We start from the raw sequence: 20302 nt of genomic DNA, 5'->3' as shown, positions 1-20302 counted from the left end.
CATATCAAAAATCAGTGATGAGTCCTCGCTCAACATTTAACCAATTATGAGAATATGCTGTTGTTCTATTACCTTTCCACATGGATATAGAATTCAGTACAATTTAACTCAAATGAATTGGTCTTTTCTGTTACCGCTCCTGTCTTTCTAGGCTGTGACCAGTCAGCTGCCGAGGCCATAGACGCAGGATTAATCCCTAAATGAGCCAGCTGGCGTAGGCCAGATCTTTGGCCCAGACCACATCCCTGCTCTGAGCTAACCATCTTACAGATGTCGGCTCTGATTCTCCAGGGTGACGGGGGTGAAGGATGGGTTAGTGAGAATCCGCTGTGACCATGAGCTAACAAGTCAGTGCATGTCAGTGCTGTGTCCTGTATGAGGAGTAGCACCTACTCCGAATGAATGACAGGAAGCTTTCAGCAGGAGAAAAATTGGGCTGGCGGCAGAGTTACTTTTAATTATCGAATAAAGTAACAGCTCAGATGTGTATTTGTGAATAGTGGCTCTTTGGTGTCTTATTTTAGTTGCTCTCCTCGCTTTTAAATCGGCTTTACCTAATAGTTACCTGTGATCCCAGTTTGAAGCTTCTGCTTTGTGCAAACCTAGGTACTCCATGAAGAAACGACAATTCCAGGAACAGATTTGAAACTTTCCTACTTGAGCTCCAGAGCGGCAGGATATAAGTCAGTTCTCAAGATCACCATGACGCAGTCCGTTATACCATTTAATTTAATGAAGGTTCACCTTATGGTGGCTGTGGTAGGAAGACTCTTTCAGAAGTGGTTTCCCGCCTCGCCAAACCTGGCCTATACTTTTATATGGGATAAAACAGATGCCTATAATCAAAAGGTCTATGGTCTATCGGAAGCTGTTGGTAAGTTCCATATCGATATATTCTGTGTCAAAAACTATCACGAAGTTGATTGTCACCCATGGACATCAATGGATAAACAAATTGGAAGACAATTAAGATTATCCTTGGGGAGTTATGAGCTGGTTGACTGAGACCTACCATGGGAAAATGGAATGTATTCCGTATGATGAGGAGAAAGTCTCCCTTCTTTTCTGGCTGAAATTCTATCTTCGAAAATGTTCTGAATGAGATTCCAAGCTGTCCTATCCTTTCCTTCATGTTCTTTTTCCTTACTGCTCTCCTTCCCTTTTTCACTTTTTGTTTCTTTCTAACTTTATCTCCTTAGCTTTCCTTATCCTTTTTTTATGTTTTCTGTATCTAACTATTAGGGTAGTTTCAACTCATAATGATATTTAAAAGGATATAGACAATATTTGTGCCCCAAAATTATTTCAGCTCTTTTGACTAGGAGTCAGTTCGGTGGAATGACATTCTTAAAACATCATTTAAGCCCATTGTTTCACTGAATGATGGGACAATGCGATCAAAGATTGGCATGTTGAGATACATGGTATAGTTTCATGCTCAGGCTGAGGACAGCCAAAACTAATGGATGCTTTTTGTTCTATTAGTTTTTATCTGAGAATATCATAGATATTTCATTCTGAAATTAATATATAACTTGGGCTTGAATTAGTTCACATCAATCAGATAATTGCCACTTCTCCCTTCACTTTGTTCTAAATTTTAAAACCCATGCTTCATTATAACTCTGAAGCTTTTTATTGGTGATTTGTTCACAGTAATTTACTGCTAGTGTTATCGTTCAGTCCTGATAGTAACATGTGAATATAATGTTATAATCAGGCTATCTTCTCTGCTGTATTGAACCTTACTTATCATAAACATTTTGCACAACTTTTAATACTCTTGGAAACTAGACAGCTCTAATTACTCAGATAGCAAATACTATTTTTAGTTGTTACCATCTGATCACCCCCTGGGGCTGATTTATCTGATCTAATTACTTAACCAGGTGCCCAATCTGGTCTTCATTTTGTGCTGTGAACCCCTTGTGAAAAAGTGATGTGGGGGGAGAAAAATACTAGTTTCCTATCAAATCAATAGAAAAATAATATTTGAAGATCATTTCTTAGAAAAACACCTTTTATGTGGTCAGATCTTCTCATATAAAAATAATTTCTACACATAAATGAGTGGAAATAGAGTCTTAGAACACAATTGTGGAAAAAAGCAGTTTTATCAAAATAATAAATTGCATTTCTGCCTGTAATTGAGAAGATGTACTGTGATTTCTCTTGATTCCAGTGTCGGTTGGATACGAATACGAGTCATGTCTGGACCTGACTCTGTGGGAAAAGAGGACCGCCATTTTGCAAGGTTATGAATTAGACGCTTCCAACATGGGTGGTTGGACATTGGATAAACATCATGTGTTGGATGTTCAGAACGGTAAGATCTTGTTCATAGTTAATATCACTTACCTTGATTAGATTATGGCAACATTTTATCCTATGCATGCTGTAGGATTAAAATTAGTAGAAAAAATAAAGAGAGATTTTTAAAGACTGTACATGTCTGAAGTGGGAACTACCTGATATTCTTCTTATGGACTTTGAATCATTCATAAATTCATCACCAAAATAGTTCTCCCACTTGAATGTAAGTGACCTTGGTGCTGCACTGAAGGTACTCTGTGTGCTGGTCTTCACGACAGATTCATCTAGAAGCATCTAGTTCTATAGTAAGCCCATGAGTCGATCCAGAGTGCTTTAGGAAGGTTTACCAAAAATGGAGGGAGGGGGACTTTTTTAAGTAAAGAAAAAAAAATCCGTGTGACTTTACCAAAATATTTCTGATAGATCTTAATTCTTAAGCAATTAGCCTATTCTGAGCATGTAGTTTTTTTTCAGTTCTTAGATTGTATGTGAGAAAAAAATAGTTCTCCCGCTGAAATTGGGTTCCATATACTCTTATTTAACTTCGTAATTCTTGGGAAAAAATAAAGGAATAATCTGAGAAGAAAGCGAGGATTGAGAGTTATTACTTATGATAAACCTTATACTATAAAGGAATATGCTCTGAAAACACATATTTCAGGTATCACAAAAGACATAAATTATTTTACAAAACTTGACCAGCTTAATCTCATAAAGGATATTATTTATATTAAACAAACTCTGTTGTCCTTACTGTGTTTGACATTTTTGCCCACATGCTGGCTACACCTCAGATAATTTACCGGTACTTTTCTAGAAAAGCGGAACCTTAAGGTGACTTCCTCTAACCCCCTATCCTAAACCATATCATGCTGGTAACTCTCTACTCTCCCTTTCCAAATAGCCAAAGGAGATTTCACAGTCGTGGCAAATCATCTAGCTTTGGCTTCGCAAAGGTTTTTGGAAGGTTCAGAATTTTGAACTGAGCATGTAATACAACTAAATGTTTATGAGTAATGGTCACTTTTTCAGATTAATGTTACTTTGATATTTGTTATTTTTATTTAAAAAAATTTATTGTGGAAGCTGGAAAAGGTGCATTTTCAACTTACAAATGTGATAAATCTACAGTAGTGTCCAAGCCAGTGCTCGAGAATGCTGGTGTCTTACCTCTAGAAGAAAATAGTACTCAGCAAATCAATAGAGGAAAAACAAAATGGAAAAACCCTCCACCCCTTTCCTGCCTTACAGCAGTGCTGAGCTCTACCCCCGGTCCAGCTGTGTCCTGGACATCAGGTTGCCATTCAGTGAGCATGCCAGAAGGTTGGGAGCAGAGCCCATAGCTAGTGCCACGTGCAGCTCATGCTTTGGAAAAGTGAGACTCCCAACCAAGAAGGATGCTCCGTATGTTATCCCTAATCATCAGCAGTGCCTGAAGCCGTGGTATTTCAGTCTGTCATGTCAGCAACACCAGGCGTAGTCGTAGGCTTTCAAAATGCAAAGCCATGTGCCAAATGTGCCCCTCCCTGGCTGCTCTTGATTAAATGATGTGAAATTATATTTCACACAGTTTGACATATTGCTGGATTCCTTCGGAAGCTCTTGATAAACAAAACCAGGGGAACCTCTCTAGAAGCATTTTAGTTATCGTGAGCATATAGGGTCAAGTTCGTAGCCCCAGGATTTCACCAGGAGATTATGAACTGGTAGGGGTTCGACAAGCAGAGAGCTCCAGGAAGGCCCATGCCATAAACCCACATCATAATAGTGTTGAATTACACTGTAACGGTACCCAAAACTGAGTACAGAATTCAGGTGGATTTGAGAAACATGTAGGTATTCTGTGTATGTATATGTAATAGAAATACGCACACAGACACACTGTCTACCAGAATAATATATAGTCTGCTTTTATTAAAATATCAGGTCAGCTGTAGAAACTGGGCTACCCCAAATTCTGTCCTCCAAAAAGTGCTATAAATTATAAACTCTATGTTGTTTTAAAATGTGAGGTGACCTAATTCACAGGGTAAACTGATTGTGATTTCAATTTTTCCCCAAGAACCGCTTGACAAGTAGCAGCTTCTCAAAGTGACACGTGTCTAATTGAATAAACAAAGTGATTTGTAATCGTGACAAGGTGGATGAACTGTGAAATGTATTAAAGAGGAAGAGAAGGCCAAAATGGAGACAGTGACAGGTGTTTGCAGGCCTGGGATGTGGAAATAAATATTCTAATGTTCATCTTTGTCTTCTGTCACAATAGAGGAGAATCATGAAGGACCAATCCCTTAAAAGAATGACTGAATAAATCAGGCTGAGCAGAGCAGTAGGTTGGCTTGTAGGATTGGCTCTTACAGGAAAATATAGTTCCGTAATTGTCAAATAACATAAGCACAGAAAGAAGGATCTTAGGTATCATTAATGTATTCTTGGAATATTCAAGGCAAAAGGCTTTTCACGTGTTATGATCCAGCCTTACTTGGCTTATTTTTCCTTAAATTTGAATAAACCTGTTTTATCTCCCCTGGTTTCTTTATGTAAATTTTCTGTGATTATTACATCACTTGAAAAGCATTTAAAAAGGAATCCATAGAATCCACCTAAAAATGTGGTGCACTGTAAGAGGAACATAATCATTCTGATCTCTTCTTCACCTTAAAATTATCCCAAAGTGGGAGGAAAAAAACACGTTCTTGGGTTTCCTGTTTGTACTTTCATGGATTGATTCTTTTAACAGCATAGCTGCTAAAAAGTATAAGCATTGGCTTGAAGAACTGCTTTGAAATAGAGAACATTCAATAAATATATAATACGTACAACTCCAAAGTCCAAGGAGCAGATGGTTTATACAGATGATCGCCCTGTGCAAAGTGTCATGAAATATGTATGGTATAGTAAACAGCTGACCAGCCAAAATGAAACCATTGATCTGCCGTCTATACAATAATGGCAAATGAATAAAATTAGAATCGCAACTCAAATCTAGTTTCTAACTATGAGAATGTTTAAACTCATTTGGGATTTTTTTTTCCCTCAGATTTTCATTGAGGACCCAATGGAGCAGACTGGCATTGTGTCTTAAAATGATTGGCACTTTCATGCCATAAAGCAGAATTCTCCTTAAATAATAAGTTGCCCTTCCATAACAGTTTTGTTACGTTTGGATTTTTGAATAACCGCATGTGTATGCATCCTCATGTCAGATAAGAGTCTAAGCAAGAAGAATGTTCTTTGACAGCATAGTAGTATAGAGGGGGTTTGATATGTATTTTCCTAACTTTATTTTCCACAAAGTATTTTTAACGTTTTCAAAATCAGTGATAGACTTATAAGGAAGAAATTCGTATTTTTGGTGCACATTTTTATTGATTGGATTAATATATAATATTATAACATCATTTTGCAATTAGGCAAACTTGTTATTCCCTGAATAATATAACAAGTTCCCTGAGAACATGTAGACCATGGTTCTCAAACTTGGTTGTACATTAGGGTCGTTGGGAGGTTTGGGGATTTTTTAAAAGATTTTGTTTATTTATTTGACAGAGAGAGAGAGAGAGAGAGAGAGAGAGAGAGCACAAGTGGGGGGAGGGGCAGAGGGCAAGGGAGAAGCAGGCTCCCCACTGAGCAGGGAGCCTGATGTGGGACTTGATCCCAGGACTCTGGGATCATGACCTGAGCCGAAGGCAGACCCTTAACTGACTGAGCCACCCAGACGCCCTATCTGGAGGGTTTTTTAAAAGGCTGCCCCAGACCAATTAAATCAGACTCTCTCAGGATGAGATCCAAGCATTGGTATCTTTTACAGTTCCCCAGTCATTCCGATGTGTAGCCAAGTTTGAGAATTGTCAATGTTGACAATTTGGGCTTTTAATTTTTCTGGTTAGTCCTTTGTTTCTTTCACCAGCCCTCCCTTACATTCATAACAGACAGCATTTTTCGTATATATCCTTTATATTTTGCCAAATATTTTGCACCAGGTAAATGAATAGAGTTCTTGTTCTTTCCAAGAGAACTTGAAATAGTGTTCCCAGGCTATACCTACAAAGCACTGAATTATAGTTACATCTAGAGCGAACGTGTTTACTTTTCATCTTTCTACTTTTTATCGCAAGAAAATTCTTATGCATTTTATGTCTTCTAGGTATACTGTACAAGGGAAATGGGGAAAACCAGTTCATCTCCCAACAGCCTCCAGTAGTCAGTAGCATCATGGGAAATGGCCGAAGGCGCAGCATCTCATGCCCAAGTTGCAATGGTCAGGCCGATGGTAATAAACTCTTGGCCCCAGTTGCATTAGCTTGCGGGATCGATGGCAGTCTATATGTAGGGGATTTCAACTATGTTCGGCGAATATTCCCTTCTGGAAACGTAACAAGTGTTTTAGAACTAAGGTATGTCTTTCCTTAATTTGGATTTGGTTTGTTTTTTTTTTTTTAAGATTTTATTTTTAAGTAATCTCTGCACCCAACATGGGGCTCGAACTTATAACCCTGAGATCAAGAGTTGCATACTCTGCCAACTGAGCCAGCCAGGCACCCCCTTAATTTGGGATTTTTACCAAAGCTAAGCATGCCTTTATAAGAGAAAGTGTTTAGTCTAATGGACCAATTTATTTATTTAAGTATATCTTCCCAATGTTTAAAATTTGCCCTGAAAAGAAGTTAGATTCTTGGTTAAAGTTGGGAAAAGCACAATACATATATACTGTGCCATAAATGTATAAAAGAGTATAAAGTCACCCAACGTATAAAATGTCTCACTGATTTCAGAGCATTTTCTGTGCTTCAGTAGGATAGAATTATGATTTTTAAATCCCTTTAGTTGTTCTTTAGAATAACTTCTTGATAGAGGTTGTTACCTTTTATTTCACATTGGTTGAAATTAAGAGAGAAAATATTTCCCTACAGTATCGGGACATAATAGTAAGGCTATAATTTTTCCATAGAATATTGGATCTTCAAGTTGGGTTAACCCATTAGCCATAATACCAGTAGTTAAAGTAACAAATTGTTGCTTTGCTTTTGTTCCTTTAGGTGTGATTATTAAAATCATCCTATTCTGTAAATTATTTGATAAGCCTTGGCCTACAAAATTCATTTCCAGTGTTATTTCTGCTTAAGTTGGCAATTTTCCATTCAAATAATTAAAATCTCAGTATGCAACTCATTATATTTTAGAAACTTTTTCTAACTGTGCTTTTTTTCCCCCACCTTTTTTATCTGCTTCCACCAAGAAATAAAGATTTTAGACATAGGTAAGCATCTTACTGAAAGGTTACTGTATATTTTCAAATGTCCTTTTTACATTTTGATGTGACTCTCTGACATTGTTTTCTAAGAACATTTCATCATGAGAGAGGAAACTCAGTATCACAGAAAATCTAAGGAATTAAAACTGCTTATATGAACCATTATTATGTGGCGTATTACAAATTATATTATGCAATATAATCTGAAAAGCTATTTTCAAGTTGGTTAATAAAATAAATTTTGTCACAAAAAAATACTATAATGAACATGTCCGTAGAACAAAAAATATTTCTAAACTTCAGTTACTGGCTCACATAATCTAAGCCATATTGAACAGAACCAAATTTGAAGCAGAGTAGGAGAGTTTAGGACACATTTAATTTGACCAATAATCAGGGCAGATCCTGGCTTATTCAATTGGGGGATTCTGTTTAAGAAAAAGAATCTAAAAAATATTTTACTTTGGCAAGTTTTTAAAAACCTAAGATCATGTGATCATGTTCCCCAGGACCTCGCTGGGCTTGCAAGGAACCATACAAAGGAACCCAAATGCTTAGGCTTTGTTAACTTCCTGCTGTCGTTTATATTTTCCCAAGTTGAGAGAGTTACTAGATTTGAGTACTACTTTTAAGAAGTAATGTTTTCATGGACAGTATTATGAAAGAAAATACTTTCTTCAAAGCTAAGGATGAACAGTTGAAGCAAATATGTAGGCTCAGAAGTTTTTTAGATTCTATTTGCGATGTATACCTAGCTAGCGAAGGTGTAGTAAAAGCTTGTTACGGACACTTTTGACTGAAAAACTTTCCCCAAGGCAACAAAAAAGAAAAAAAAAAAAAAATATATATATATATATATTTTAAAGTAAAGCTCACCAAAAAAGCTAGACATATTGGACCTGCTGGATCTAGTTTGGCCAGTAAAGTATCTAATGAAATGATATCAGATGGAAAAATTAGCAATAGTTTTTGTGACATCCTTAAGATGAATACATCAACATTGCCCACTGGAACTGTGTTGTAGAGATGGACAACTAGGAAATAAGAGACAAAGTTCCACCGGAAGATGAGTAGCTGTTGCATATCAGTATGACCAGGCATGGCCCCGTGACCCTTCCCTGAGATCCCCTGTTGATCTTGTGCTCTCAGCTAATAGCTCCGTCACGTGCTAAGATTAACACTAAATTTCTCCAGACTGCTGAGCACGCAGAGCTCTGCTATTAGAATCCATGGCAGAATATCAGAAGTTTTCTGGCCTCACCTTCTTGGTAACTGTGGAGGAAAGAAAAAAGACAGACACATGTGTCCACCAACTAAATGTGAAAATGCTGGAGGCAATAGATAAAGAACTATCAAAGCAGCTCCCTTTGAACCAACCAGCCTATTACATGCCAGGCTCGGTGCCAGGTATTTTATACACGTTACTGCAGATCCACACAGCAGTCCTTCAGGATTACAGATGAGGTCATTGAGGCGCAAGGAAGCCTTGGGGAAGCCTTTTCTTCCCCAAGACACATAACTAAGAAATGGGGAGCAGGGATTTGAACCACTCTAAAAAGTATGTTCATTGCATTATACCACATAGCCAGTTTTTATGTATCTTTTTTTTTTTAAAAGATTTATTTACTTGACAGAGATGGAGAGCACAAGCAGGGGGAGCAGGAGAGGAAGAAGCAGACTCCCCGCTGAGCAGGGAGCCCAACATAGGACTCAATCCCAGGACCCCGGGATCATGACCCGAGCGGAAGGCAGATGCTCAACTGACTGAGCCACCCAGGCGCCCCAGTTTTTATGTATCTAAATGGCTAGGTTTCTGTGGAATAATTCCCTGGGTATACACAAAGCTAGATTTATTTCACAGTCATTTGACAAATTGCTTAGAGCTATAATCTCTCTCTCTGGGAAAAAAAAAAAAACACATTGATTAGAGGTTAGAGCTCCATTATTATTAACAATACTTTCTAATATGAGCTCATTATGTAGTAGCTCAGGCTGTCTGGCAGTGATACTCACTGTAATCCCTCTCTCATGATCCTCCTTAACCTTTCCCCCCTGTACGTTATCCTGGCTAAATGTGAGTTCCTGCATTTCCCTTATGCTCCATGCATGTAAAATACACTGTTTGGGTTTTATATTGCTATTCATCCTTGTTAAATTGATGTTGACTGATCACTTCCCATGTACTGGGCACTTTGACAAATAGTAATATAAGAAAATCCATGCTCTCAGAACTCACAATCTAGTAGGGGAGACAAGATATATAAGTAACAGACCAAGTAACATGATCAGTATTCTTTGGCACTTTATTGTATCCACGGCTTATACTGTGAGAGTAATTCTATGGAGGAAAAGATTACTGGGGTTAGGGGTGTGGTAATGGAAAGTTCTCTGGAAGGTTGATGTTTGACCTAGGTCTAAAAATGAAGTCTGCTTAAACAGAACAACAGGAAGAAAGGCAGGGGGTGGAAGAGGGTCATGAAGAAAGAATACAGAACAAGGGAAGTTACTGGGGTTTGTGAAAGACAGGAGCAAGACATGTTCTGGGAGGAATCAGATTTACCTGGATGGAGCAGGGGATCCGTGTAGGAAATAGTGAGAGATACAGGTAAAAAGTCAGGGTAGCGCCAGATTGCTTAGGGCCTTGAGTGCTGTAAGGAATTGCTCTTCCGTCCTGTAGGACAACAGAGACAGTGGACAACATTTTTCTGACCTTGAACAAGACGGCGGCATACTCAAAATGGCCCTTGAGGAAGATGAATCTGATTATCAGTGTTCAGGATGACTTGAGGGTCATTTAGAAAGCTGTTGGCTGAAACCATGAGATGCTAGGTACCTAAATGAGTATGGCTAGCAATGAAGAAAATCCACCCGTAAAATAAAGGAAGGCAGAAAATGAACACACTGTATAAGGGTGATAAGGAAGAGAAAGATGTAGAAAAGAGATGACAAAAATAGGGATTCCGTTTGCTCAATAACTAATTAATCAAAACTGACTTCATAAAAGCAAAATATGTCAACTCACTGGAGCTTCTCTATTTAGCTTAAAAAATAAAATTATTTTCATATGTTTCTTCCTATTTGCCTGTTATCTTCCTCGTCTTAGCTGATAGGATCCTGCTGGCTCTTACCTTATCCCCACTGTGCAGGCTAGCACCAAAGTCATGAAGGGCTTAGGGACAGATGATTGGAGGAAAAGGAAATTGAAAAATGTGTCTAAATATACAAAAATGGACAGTGTAGTCAGTTGATTAATGCTTAAGTAATATATAAAAATGCATGATTCTGGTCCTTTACCATGTTTCGTATACTATTAACAGTCTCATCAATTGAACTGATGGGGGACATAATTAATGAAAATATATTAAATAACAAAATAAATATAAAAACACATAGTCTTGTTATTTTAGAATTCAGAGTATTCTGTCATACCAAATTTAATAAGTACTGCCAGGATATCATATCAAATAAAAGTCTCTAGCTATACTTGAATGAATGGATATAAATACTAATCAATCAACATATTAAACTTTTTACATAAAGGGAAGCTTCTGAAATCCTTAAAATTTAACATTCTCTTAGCTATGCTAAACATTTCTCCTTATGATGGCTATAGTATGAGTTTGCTAACAAACTCCTTTTGTAGGTAGTAAATTTTAGCTCATCTCTGTTCCAGTTCTCTAAAATTCCAAAATAAAGGAACTTAAATTAATTAACTAATACCAGCTAAGAGGCAATAAAACATGCAGGACCAAAAATCAACTTCGTGAATTTTATATTACCAATTACAAGATCAAAGAAAAAGTCAATCACAGGTCTGTGAACTGGAATCAATTAAAGTTATATCGTACAAAATTATAAAAGCTTGATTCAGCACTTCTTATTGACTTATTATTTAAAAATCGAACAGGCACAGAAATACCCCATCCCAAAGCCCTGTTTGCAAGTATAAAAAGTTTTAGTCACCAGAAAAGAGGCATTTTATTGTTATCCACAAATATAATTCACTCTTTTCTGTCTTCTAAGGGCTATGGCACAATTTCCAATAAAAAGATGGAAGTGCTAATGAAATCTATGCTATAGCTTGTTCTTTGCAAATATTTCTCTAGTCTAAGAAGGTTGAATTATGACAGAATGAATAAGCACATCTAGTCTGTGTTTACTGCTGGATCTGTGTCCATGGAGAAGTTTCGCTTGGGAATCGTAATAATCTAGGCAGTGCAGGATGGATGCATCAGGGTGCAGGATATTAAAGGTTCTTAACTTGCTTTGATTTTGCTGCCCTTAGTCAAAAATCTTAATATTATCCTAAACCTCTCTGAAATGAAAATCTCAATCAATTGTACAAGAAGGCCATGGTGCTTCTCCTGGTGAACAGGGACTCCTGCAAGCCATCCATTTTGTTCAGCCACACTCAGTCACTGTAGCCTCACATTTTCCACATGAGACCTATTACTGACCTAAAAACTCACCACCCATTTGTACTAACACACCAGCCTTTCGAGGGCTTTGGCTTTTGGGAAGTCGGAGCACAAGGACTAGCTCAATCTGTCAGAAAGCTCTTGCTTACATCTGGTGTCCTTGAACCCCAGACCCATCCCATATATTGTTCAGAGCTTCTCTGCGTCCAGTCAGCTGAAAGGTTCCAAACTCACCTTTTTTTTCTTTTAGTGCTTTGGTACTGACCCTCTTTTCATTTAGAAGGGGCTGGGCTCTAAGAAGCAGCTCTAGTCTGCCATGCTAGGCTGCACGGCGGAGAATTCACCCAGTTCTCATTTCCTACCATTCCGTGGGGTAATACGTCCAGGGGTAAATTCTCTTCTCCAAGACTCTGTCCTCCTCCACATTTGTTATTCTGGACAATGGAGTTGTGCAAAATTAGAGCTTTCATTTGGCAGACATTTTTTAAAACCATTGACATATGTTGCTTGATTTAGACATCTCTGTGTATTCAAAGAAGGAGATGCTTCAGGACAGGAAAGGGCAAATGTAAGCACCACTCTGGACATTCTCTTATTACTATCCCACTGGAATAAAACTACGTCAGTAAAGGCAAAGCTTATGACTCGAATGTTCGTTATTTTTGGACTCATGTCCTATAGCTCAAGCAGCCACTTCAAAAATCTGTTTTTTATTCTCAAAATGAGGCACACCATGAAAAATCATGTATAATTTTTTTTAAAGATTTTATTTATTTATTTATTCAACAGAGAGAGAGAGAGAGCGAGAGAGGGAACACAAGCAGGGGGAGTGGGAGAGGGAGAAGCAGGCTTCCTGTGGAGCAGGGAGCCCAATGCGGGGCTCGATCCCAGGACCCTGAGATCATGACCTGAGCTGAAGGCAGACACTTAACGACTGAGCCACCCAGGCACCCCTAAAAATCATGTATAATTTTTATATAATTCTTTTCTTTTAAGATTTTATTTATTTATTTGAGAGAGAACGCACGCAGGCAGAGGGAGAGGGAGAGAGAGAATCTCAAGCAGTCTCCCCGCTGAGTGCAGAGACTGACACGGGGCTCCATCACGACCTGAGCCAAAATCAAGAGTCAGATGATTAACCAACCGAGCCAACCAAGCACCCCTTTTTTTTATATCATCTTCATCAGGGTCCTGAAGTTTTTATTCTCCTTTATTGTAAAGCCATGATTTATATAGTTAGAACAGCTCAGTATTAAAATTTTCCCTTATACGCTATTAAATGAAAAAGGCAAGGTGCAGAACAGCTTTTGTGCAAAATGTATTTATAGACATATGTGTATGTCTATAAATAGATACGTCTTTTAGGGTAGATGCTTTTTTTATCATGAAATATTGGAGATAAGGCGCAAGGGAGAGTCCTTTCACTTTTCATTTTGTACAGTTCTATATAGTTTATAAGTGGGTTAAATAGATGGGGAGATCATGATCTAAGTTTTGCTTTGTTCTTATACATCTTTGGACTGAAAAATTGAATTAGTATTCTTTATTTTTGAAACTGTCTCCTAGAAGTTGCTCTTGAAGGATTTTTCTATAAATAGCCTTTTCAACAGATATTTTAGAAAAGATTTGTAAAGAGGGTGAAAAGGATTTCATGATTAAGTCCCCCTAACCCCGGGCTTGGATGTCATTTAAATGAATAATTCTGCATATTATCCTCTACTTGAAAAATTACTGAATATTCCCAGAGTACCCCAAACAAAGGTCTTTGTCCTTGAGCCAAACCATATGTATTTGAAGACCAAGTCATATGGCTCTGAAAATTCAGAGGAACGACTGATGATCGTACTTCAACACTGAGAAACAAAAAGACCCTGGCCTGCTCTCCTGGAGTTGGTACCTTTACACCCTTTGTACATGTGAAAGCGAGAGAGACTTCTTGATACTATTTTCTTAAAAGTGACCTTGTGGCTTTATAAAGGTATTTCATACGAATACCTAACTCCAACTGAATTTACATTGGATTGCATTATTCATTTACCTTTATCATCATTACTCTAGAAACAATTCCAAGTGGATGTTTAAAGAAGGGTCTGCATTGTTTTAATAGTTTAGGATCTTATAGCATAACAGCAGGATCAAGGAAACAAATTTGAACGTATCCAAGTTTAGCTAGTTATTTTTTCCTTAGTAACATTTTCAGAAAGCTAGTCATACTTGAGGTCATTAACAATAATTATATTACACTCCTCTACTGTAGAGAGTTACAAGGCAAAAGACATAGAGCAGTGTGAGAGGGGCAGAACAAAAGCAAATATTAAGAATAGCTAATGCTTATTGAGTGTGTATTATGTACAAGGCACTGTTCTAAGCTTTTTCTCCGTATTAGCTCATCCTATGAAATGTGTACTATTGTTATTATCACCTGTACAGATAAGGAATCTGAAGCACAGATAAGTTCAATAGGTTGCTCAAGTTCATACAGTTAGTGAGTGATGAAGCTGATTCACACCCCAGCAGTCTGGTCTAGGGGTCATGCTCATAGATACACAGCCGACAAGAAAATGAAGTGTGTGTGTGTGTTCGTTCTCATAACCAGCTATCCGACTATTTATAATTAGTATATAATTGGGGAGATAGGAAAGACTAGAGAAGTCTCTCCAGTGTCACGTCTCTCAAAATAGACCCAGTTTGGATGAGTTGCAACCTTGTCACCAACTGTAGATCTGAAAGACCAGCTCTGTCCATACTAGGCTGTTTTTAGGGGGAAAATAACCTCTTAAAATTGCCCTGAAGGTTGTATTGATATGTTGTAGCTTTTCACTTAGTTACAAAGTAATAAACTACCACATCAAGGAACACAGTATGTCTGTGCATTTAAAATTTCAGGCATCAATTTAGAAAAGTGACATAATAACACTTAACATGGCAAGGTGATCATTTGGTAAAACCCAGTAGGTCTGAAATGTTTTTACCTCAAATGACTTGTATCTCTTTGAGTCCTTTGCTTCGGTATTCACCCTTTTACACATATTTACCCACTCAAGACTTCTTGCTCAAAAATGTCTCGTCACTAAAAGATATTGAAGAGTAGAAAGGAGACCCGAAACCTGAAGTTATTCAAGGCTTTGTGTGTCTCAGTGTTTCCATGTAAATCCACATCATAGCCATAGGCCTTTTCAGAGTTCCAGAAGATTCCATGCAGATTCCACATGTGGCCAGCTGTGCGCCCACCAATGTGAGGCACACTCGTGAAACCAAGAACTTGCTATTTTAACAGCGGTCTCTCTCACAGGACCCATAAAGTGCATGTATTCACCACTTAAGAGGAAGAGCATTAAGTAGTGAGAATTGTCTCGTTAGAACCTAATAGTAATGAGAAGACTCCTACACCATTATTTAGAATCAACATTTTCATATAGTTCGATTGTTATTACATTTTTTAGATGTTCACAGATAAAATAAATGGAAACAAGAATAAAAGTGTGTGTGTGTGTGTGTGTGTGTAGAGAGAATGAGAGAAAGTGACTTAGTAAAGCAAGTTTATCATCAAGATAATGTGCAATCTGATGGATTCTTATCTGTTGACATCTTTATGGGGACACCAAATTGTTTTAACTCTTTTTGGAAATTTTTTTTCCAGAAGGCATTATTTGCACCATGTACAAAATTACACTAACCCTAAGAACGTGGTGTTGAGTGTTTATCAGGAGATTAACTTTCTCATTCCAGCTAAGTGTCGTAGTTTGTCCAGTCCTTGATGATGTTTACATTTGCATTCCTTGATATGTATAAAATTCAGGCACGGTATTTTGTGAAAAAATGCCTACATCTCACCAAATTCATAGAAAGGTCTCAGAGCCGCTTAATTTACAATTTTAAAAGTAAAACTGATGGGTTTACCATTCTGGCTCACTGCACTGGGCCACCAACTGAGACGGCCTCCTGCACATGAGTAACCTCATTTTAGTATTTCACCCCCTAGCTCCAGACAAACGTCATAACTGCATCAGATCGCCTTTCTGGATGATGCTAGAGCACCCAGGACAGACACGATGCTACCTTTTGTAGGGGCAAGTGTTCGTGTGATTTGGATTGTAGCAAAACAGGAGAATTCCCTGTGATGAGGTGTGAGTGGAATCATTTCTACTTGCCTGGAGTTGGACAGACACACCCTCCCCCCGGAATAAGCTTCATGTCTGTCACTCAAGGGCAATTTATTAATGGCTTTTCATCAAACCAAAAGGATTTTAGAGAACTTGCTTCTCTCTTTGTTTTAGGCTAAAAGCATATTGCCTTCTAAAGGGGATTATTTTCAAGGTGGCTGTTTTAATAAATTTAATAAATTAAATCCTCCACCACAAGCAGGGAAGGACAACAGTCCTATCAGAGTTCGCTTTCAATTCTTCTCAGTCATTCTTTGAAGTCGTTACTAAATATGCTGTTCATTTTCCAGTCTTTAATAATGGATTTCGGTTTATAATCAGTTCCTCATGATCTGTTTTGTTTTGCTGTTAATTCTCCCCCGTGTGTTAGGAGTAACTGTCTTGGGATGTTTACGTATGATCCTTTATTTTTTTTTCAGCAGCAACCCAGCTCATAGATACTACCTGGCAACTGATCCCGTCACAGGAGATCTGTATGTTTCTGACACGAACACCCGCAGAATTTATCGCCCAAAGTCACTTACGGGTACAAAAGATTTGACTAAAAATGCTGAAGTGGTCGCTGGGACCGGGGAGCAGTGCCTTCCATTCGATGAAGCCAGATGTGGAGATGGGGGGAAGGCTGTAGAAGCGACACTCATGAGTCCCAAAGGTACTGGCATTTATCGATTTGAGGATTCCTTTTTATTAAAAAAAATATATATGTAGAAAACCCAGTTAGTGCCTGATTGTGTTTAATGCTGAGTCTAACATTTTACCCTCAACTCTGTTCTAGAAAGCTGTTTCACATCCAGTGTTTTTAAAAGCCGTGAAGCGAGAAACTGCCAGAATCCTAAGTTGATTTTACAGTAAATATTGGGTTCGTGGCATTTTTTATCATATCATTTTTTTTCAACTTTTCAAAGAATAAAGCAACTAGTCCATATTATTCAGGTCACATCCTGTTAAACTTCAAGGAAGTGTCCAGATTCTTTCATTGTCCTGGAATCTCTTTGTCATGAATGAGTCCCAGGCCTCTTTAAAAACCATCACTAAGCAACGCTATTAGTCCTCACCCAGTCTGGAGCTATTAAACTTTTGTTTCTATGCCATGGGAAAAAATGCTTGCTGTGAGGAATTTCTAGAGGTAACAAGGGCTAAAATTCTATGTGATAAAGGTTTCTAGCTTTTAAACCACTTGGGACTGACTCCTTGCTCATGTATTATGCCATTCATTACAGTGTTTTTTGGTTTGGGGCTTTTTTTTTTTTTTTTTTCATTATAGCTAGCAACTATTATGTGAACAAGGACTGGAAAAAAAGCATTTGTTGTACTGAATTATTCATAATAGCAAATTTCATTGTAACAAGGTCAACGAAACGCTAACCTTGGCTCAGATCTATTTTTGTTAGAATACAGTTATTCTAAGTTCAGAGTAAAAGAACTTGACCTGTTTCTATAATTGATAGACAACAGCATTATACAGAAGTTATAATTTTATATTTAGGATGCAGGGAGCGCCTATATGATTCATACACTAAGTGGAGATTCTTACAAATTTCGGTTATTTCTTTATTACATTTTACATAGATTTGTGTTTTTATAAACGCCTCTGTTGGGTTTTTCCTAATGTATTTGCAATCTACAACCTTACCTGGTACCTATCACCCATGGTATCTCTGGAGTTGAATGTTGAATTTAACGATGGGCCTAAAAATGAATCCCGTTTGAAAAGTTGGTCATGCTTACTTCTCTTGGAAAAGGAATGGCGATTGATAAGAATGGATTGATCTACTTTGTTGATGGAACCATGATCAGAAAAGTTGATCAAAATGGGATCATATCAACTCTCCTGGGCTCTAACGATCTGACTTCAGCCAGACCTTTAACTTGTGACACCAGCATGCACATCAGCCAGGTAGTTAAAATCTTAAGCTGCATTGTTTGTTTTCCCTCTGAGCGTCTCGGTTGACTAGGTCAGTAGTCTGTGATGGCCCCATATTAAACTGGATATACGTGTGCGGCGTTCGTGGTATTAAAGCTGTTCCATCTAAATGTATCTCAGGAGCTAATAAAAAGCTGTTTTCTTCTATCATTCTGCGTTTGATGAATTCAATGAGATTACAGAACAATTAGCACGAAGAAACGCTAAAGCATTCGTAATAAAATACCAGTAAAGTAGCAACAGGCAGATATTCCAGAAAGAACAAAACAGCTTAAATCTCTAATCTTTTGATTGCACGAGCTCTTTAAGTAGTAGAGAGAACCCACTATGATTAGTCCCACGGGACTTATATTTAGCATGAGGAACTTTACTGTTGGCCTGATTGAAAACACAATAGAACACTAATGTATTCATAACCTAGAAGGCCTCGACGTTCGGTGGTTATTATAGCTGAAGGAACATATGTGTTCATATCTCATTGATACCTATTAACTCACTGCTTAGAGGTTCGTTTGCTCATTGGCTATAACGTGCAAATCTCCCAGTGAGCTGTCTTTTTAACTAAAATGTTATTTCCTCCATTTGTCTCCCCTCGAAATGTTTAAGTTTATTTTACAGTAGCTATGCCAGAAAACAATTTGTTTTAAAACAGTTTATCAAATTAAGGGTAATTTCCTTGAATGGTTCTAATTTACTCCCCTGGCAAATTAACTGCCGCACAGTAACGGACTAACCAGGCCATTTCTTTTTTTATTAAGGTGCGTCTGGAGTGGCCCACTGACCTCGCCATTAACCCTATGGATAACTCCATTTATGTCCTGGATAATAACGTAGTCCTGCAGATCACTGAGAACCGCCAAGTGCGCATCGCTGCTGGACGGCCCATGCACTGCCAGGTCCCGGGGGTGGAATATTCCGTGGGAAAGCACGCGGTCCAGACGACCCTGGAATCCGCCACCGCCATCGCCGTGTCGTACAGCGGGGTCCTGTACATCACGGAAACCGACGAGAAGAAAATTAACCGGATAAGGCAGGTCACCACGGACGGGGAGATCTCGCTGGTGGCGGGGATACCTTCCGAGTGTGACTGCAAAAATGATGCCAACTGCGACTGTTACCAGAGCGGAGATGGGTACGCCAAAGACGCCAAGCTCAGTGCGCCGTCCTCGCTGGCCGCCTCCCCTGATGGCACCCTGTACATCGCGGACCTGGGCAACATCCGGATCCGGGCCGTGTCGAAGAACAAGCCCTTCCTTAACTCTATGAACTTCTACGAAGTGGCCTCCCCAACTGACCAGGAGCTCTATATCTTTGACATCAATGGCACTCACCAGTATACTGTAAGTTTAGTCACTGGTGATTACCTGTACAACTTTAGCTACAGCAACGATAACGATGTAACAGCTGTGACAGACAGCAACGGCAATACTCTCAGAATCAGACGGGACCCGAATCGGATGCCAGTTCGAGTGGTGTCTCCAGATAACCAAGTCATATGGCTGACAATAGGAACAAATGGATGTTTAAAAAGCATGACCGCTCAAGGACTAGAATTAGTTTTGTTTACTTACCACGGCAATAGTGGCCTTTTAGCCACTAAAAGCGATGAGACTGGATGGACAACATTTTTTGAGTAAGTATATCCAAATTCTGCTCTGATTATAAAATGCTGTGATAAGAGTAATGTAATCTAAAAATAATGATACAATCTCAAGGGCAGGTGGGGTCCAGGTCTGGGGGGAGCTGGAGCTTCTATAATTTGGGGATCCCTTGCTTTCTGAAAAAGAAGACAAAATTAGACCAAAGGAGGGACCCGCGTAATGAGAGGTTCTAAAGCTTCCACGTCATTGGCCTCCCTGTCAGTCTGCTTCTGCTTAAGGATTAACATTTTCCTTCACGCAGACCTAATCTATTAGCAGCAAACATTTGGGAGAAATACGCTACAGCTTTGGTTTTTGGTATAAACGCTTTGGGTTTACATTTGCCCCTGTGAGAAAGCTGTCACTGAAGAGGACCTTTAAAAACATTCACGATGAATTTGGCAGTTTATATCAATGCTGCCGACGTCATTCCTATCCAGTAGAAGGCCTTGACTTTTTATAATCAGTTATGGGAGAATCTAAACTGCACTTAAAAGGACGTTTCCACTAAATGCAAATCAGCAAGTGCTGGTTGCTGTGGAAGGCGTATGAAAAAGCATGAGTTTCATGCTGGCAGGATATTCTTCTAC

General features: G+C 38.5%; 1 protein-coding gene across 18 annotated transcripts in view; it reads left to right on the top strand.

Moving 5' to 3' along the window:
- The window catches only part of TENM3 (teneurin transmembrane protein 3), a 602365-nt gene that overhangs the window by 544739 nt on the left and 37324 nt on the right, over positions 1–20302 (top strand). For 10 of the 18 annotated variants that reach the window (XM_078069863.1, XM_078069862.1, XM_078069857.1 and 7 more), the window contains 7 exons: positions 607–874; positions 2183–2326; positions 6461–6710; positions 7553–7573; positions 16568–16800; positions 17891–18045; positions 18831–19705. In XM_078069863.1, coding sequence (XP_077925989.1) covers positions 607–874; positions 2183–2326; positions 6461–6710; positions 7553–7573; positions 16568–16800; positions 17891–18045; positions 18831–19705 — 1946 coding nt within the window. The remainder of the gene's footprint in view (positions 1–606; positions 875–2182; positions 2327–6460; positions 6711–7552; positions 7574–16567; positions 16801–17890; positions 18046–18830; positions 19706–20302) is intronic. The other 8 variants (XM_078069865.1, XM_078069861.1, XM_078069856.1 and 5 more) reach the window with 3 other exon arrangements.

This window comes from Halichoerus grypus, chromosome 3 (assembly GCF_964656455.1).
Source record: "Halichoerus grypus chromosome 3, mHalGry1.hap1.1, whole genome shotgun sequence".
Taxonomy (NCBI): domain Eukaryota; kingdom Metazoa; phylum Chordata; class Mammalia; order Carnivora; family Phocidae; genus Halichoerus; species Halichoerus grypus.
The sequence above is the reverse complement of the archived record's forward strand: the minus strand, read 5'-3'. Positions and strand labels throughout refer to the sequence as shown.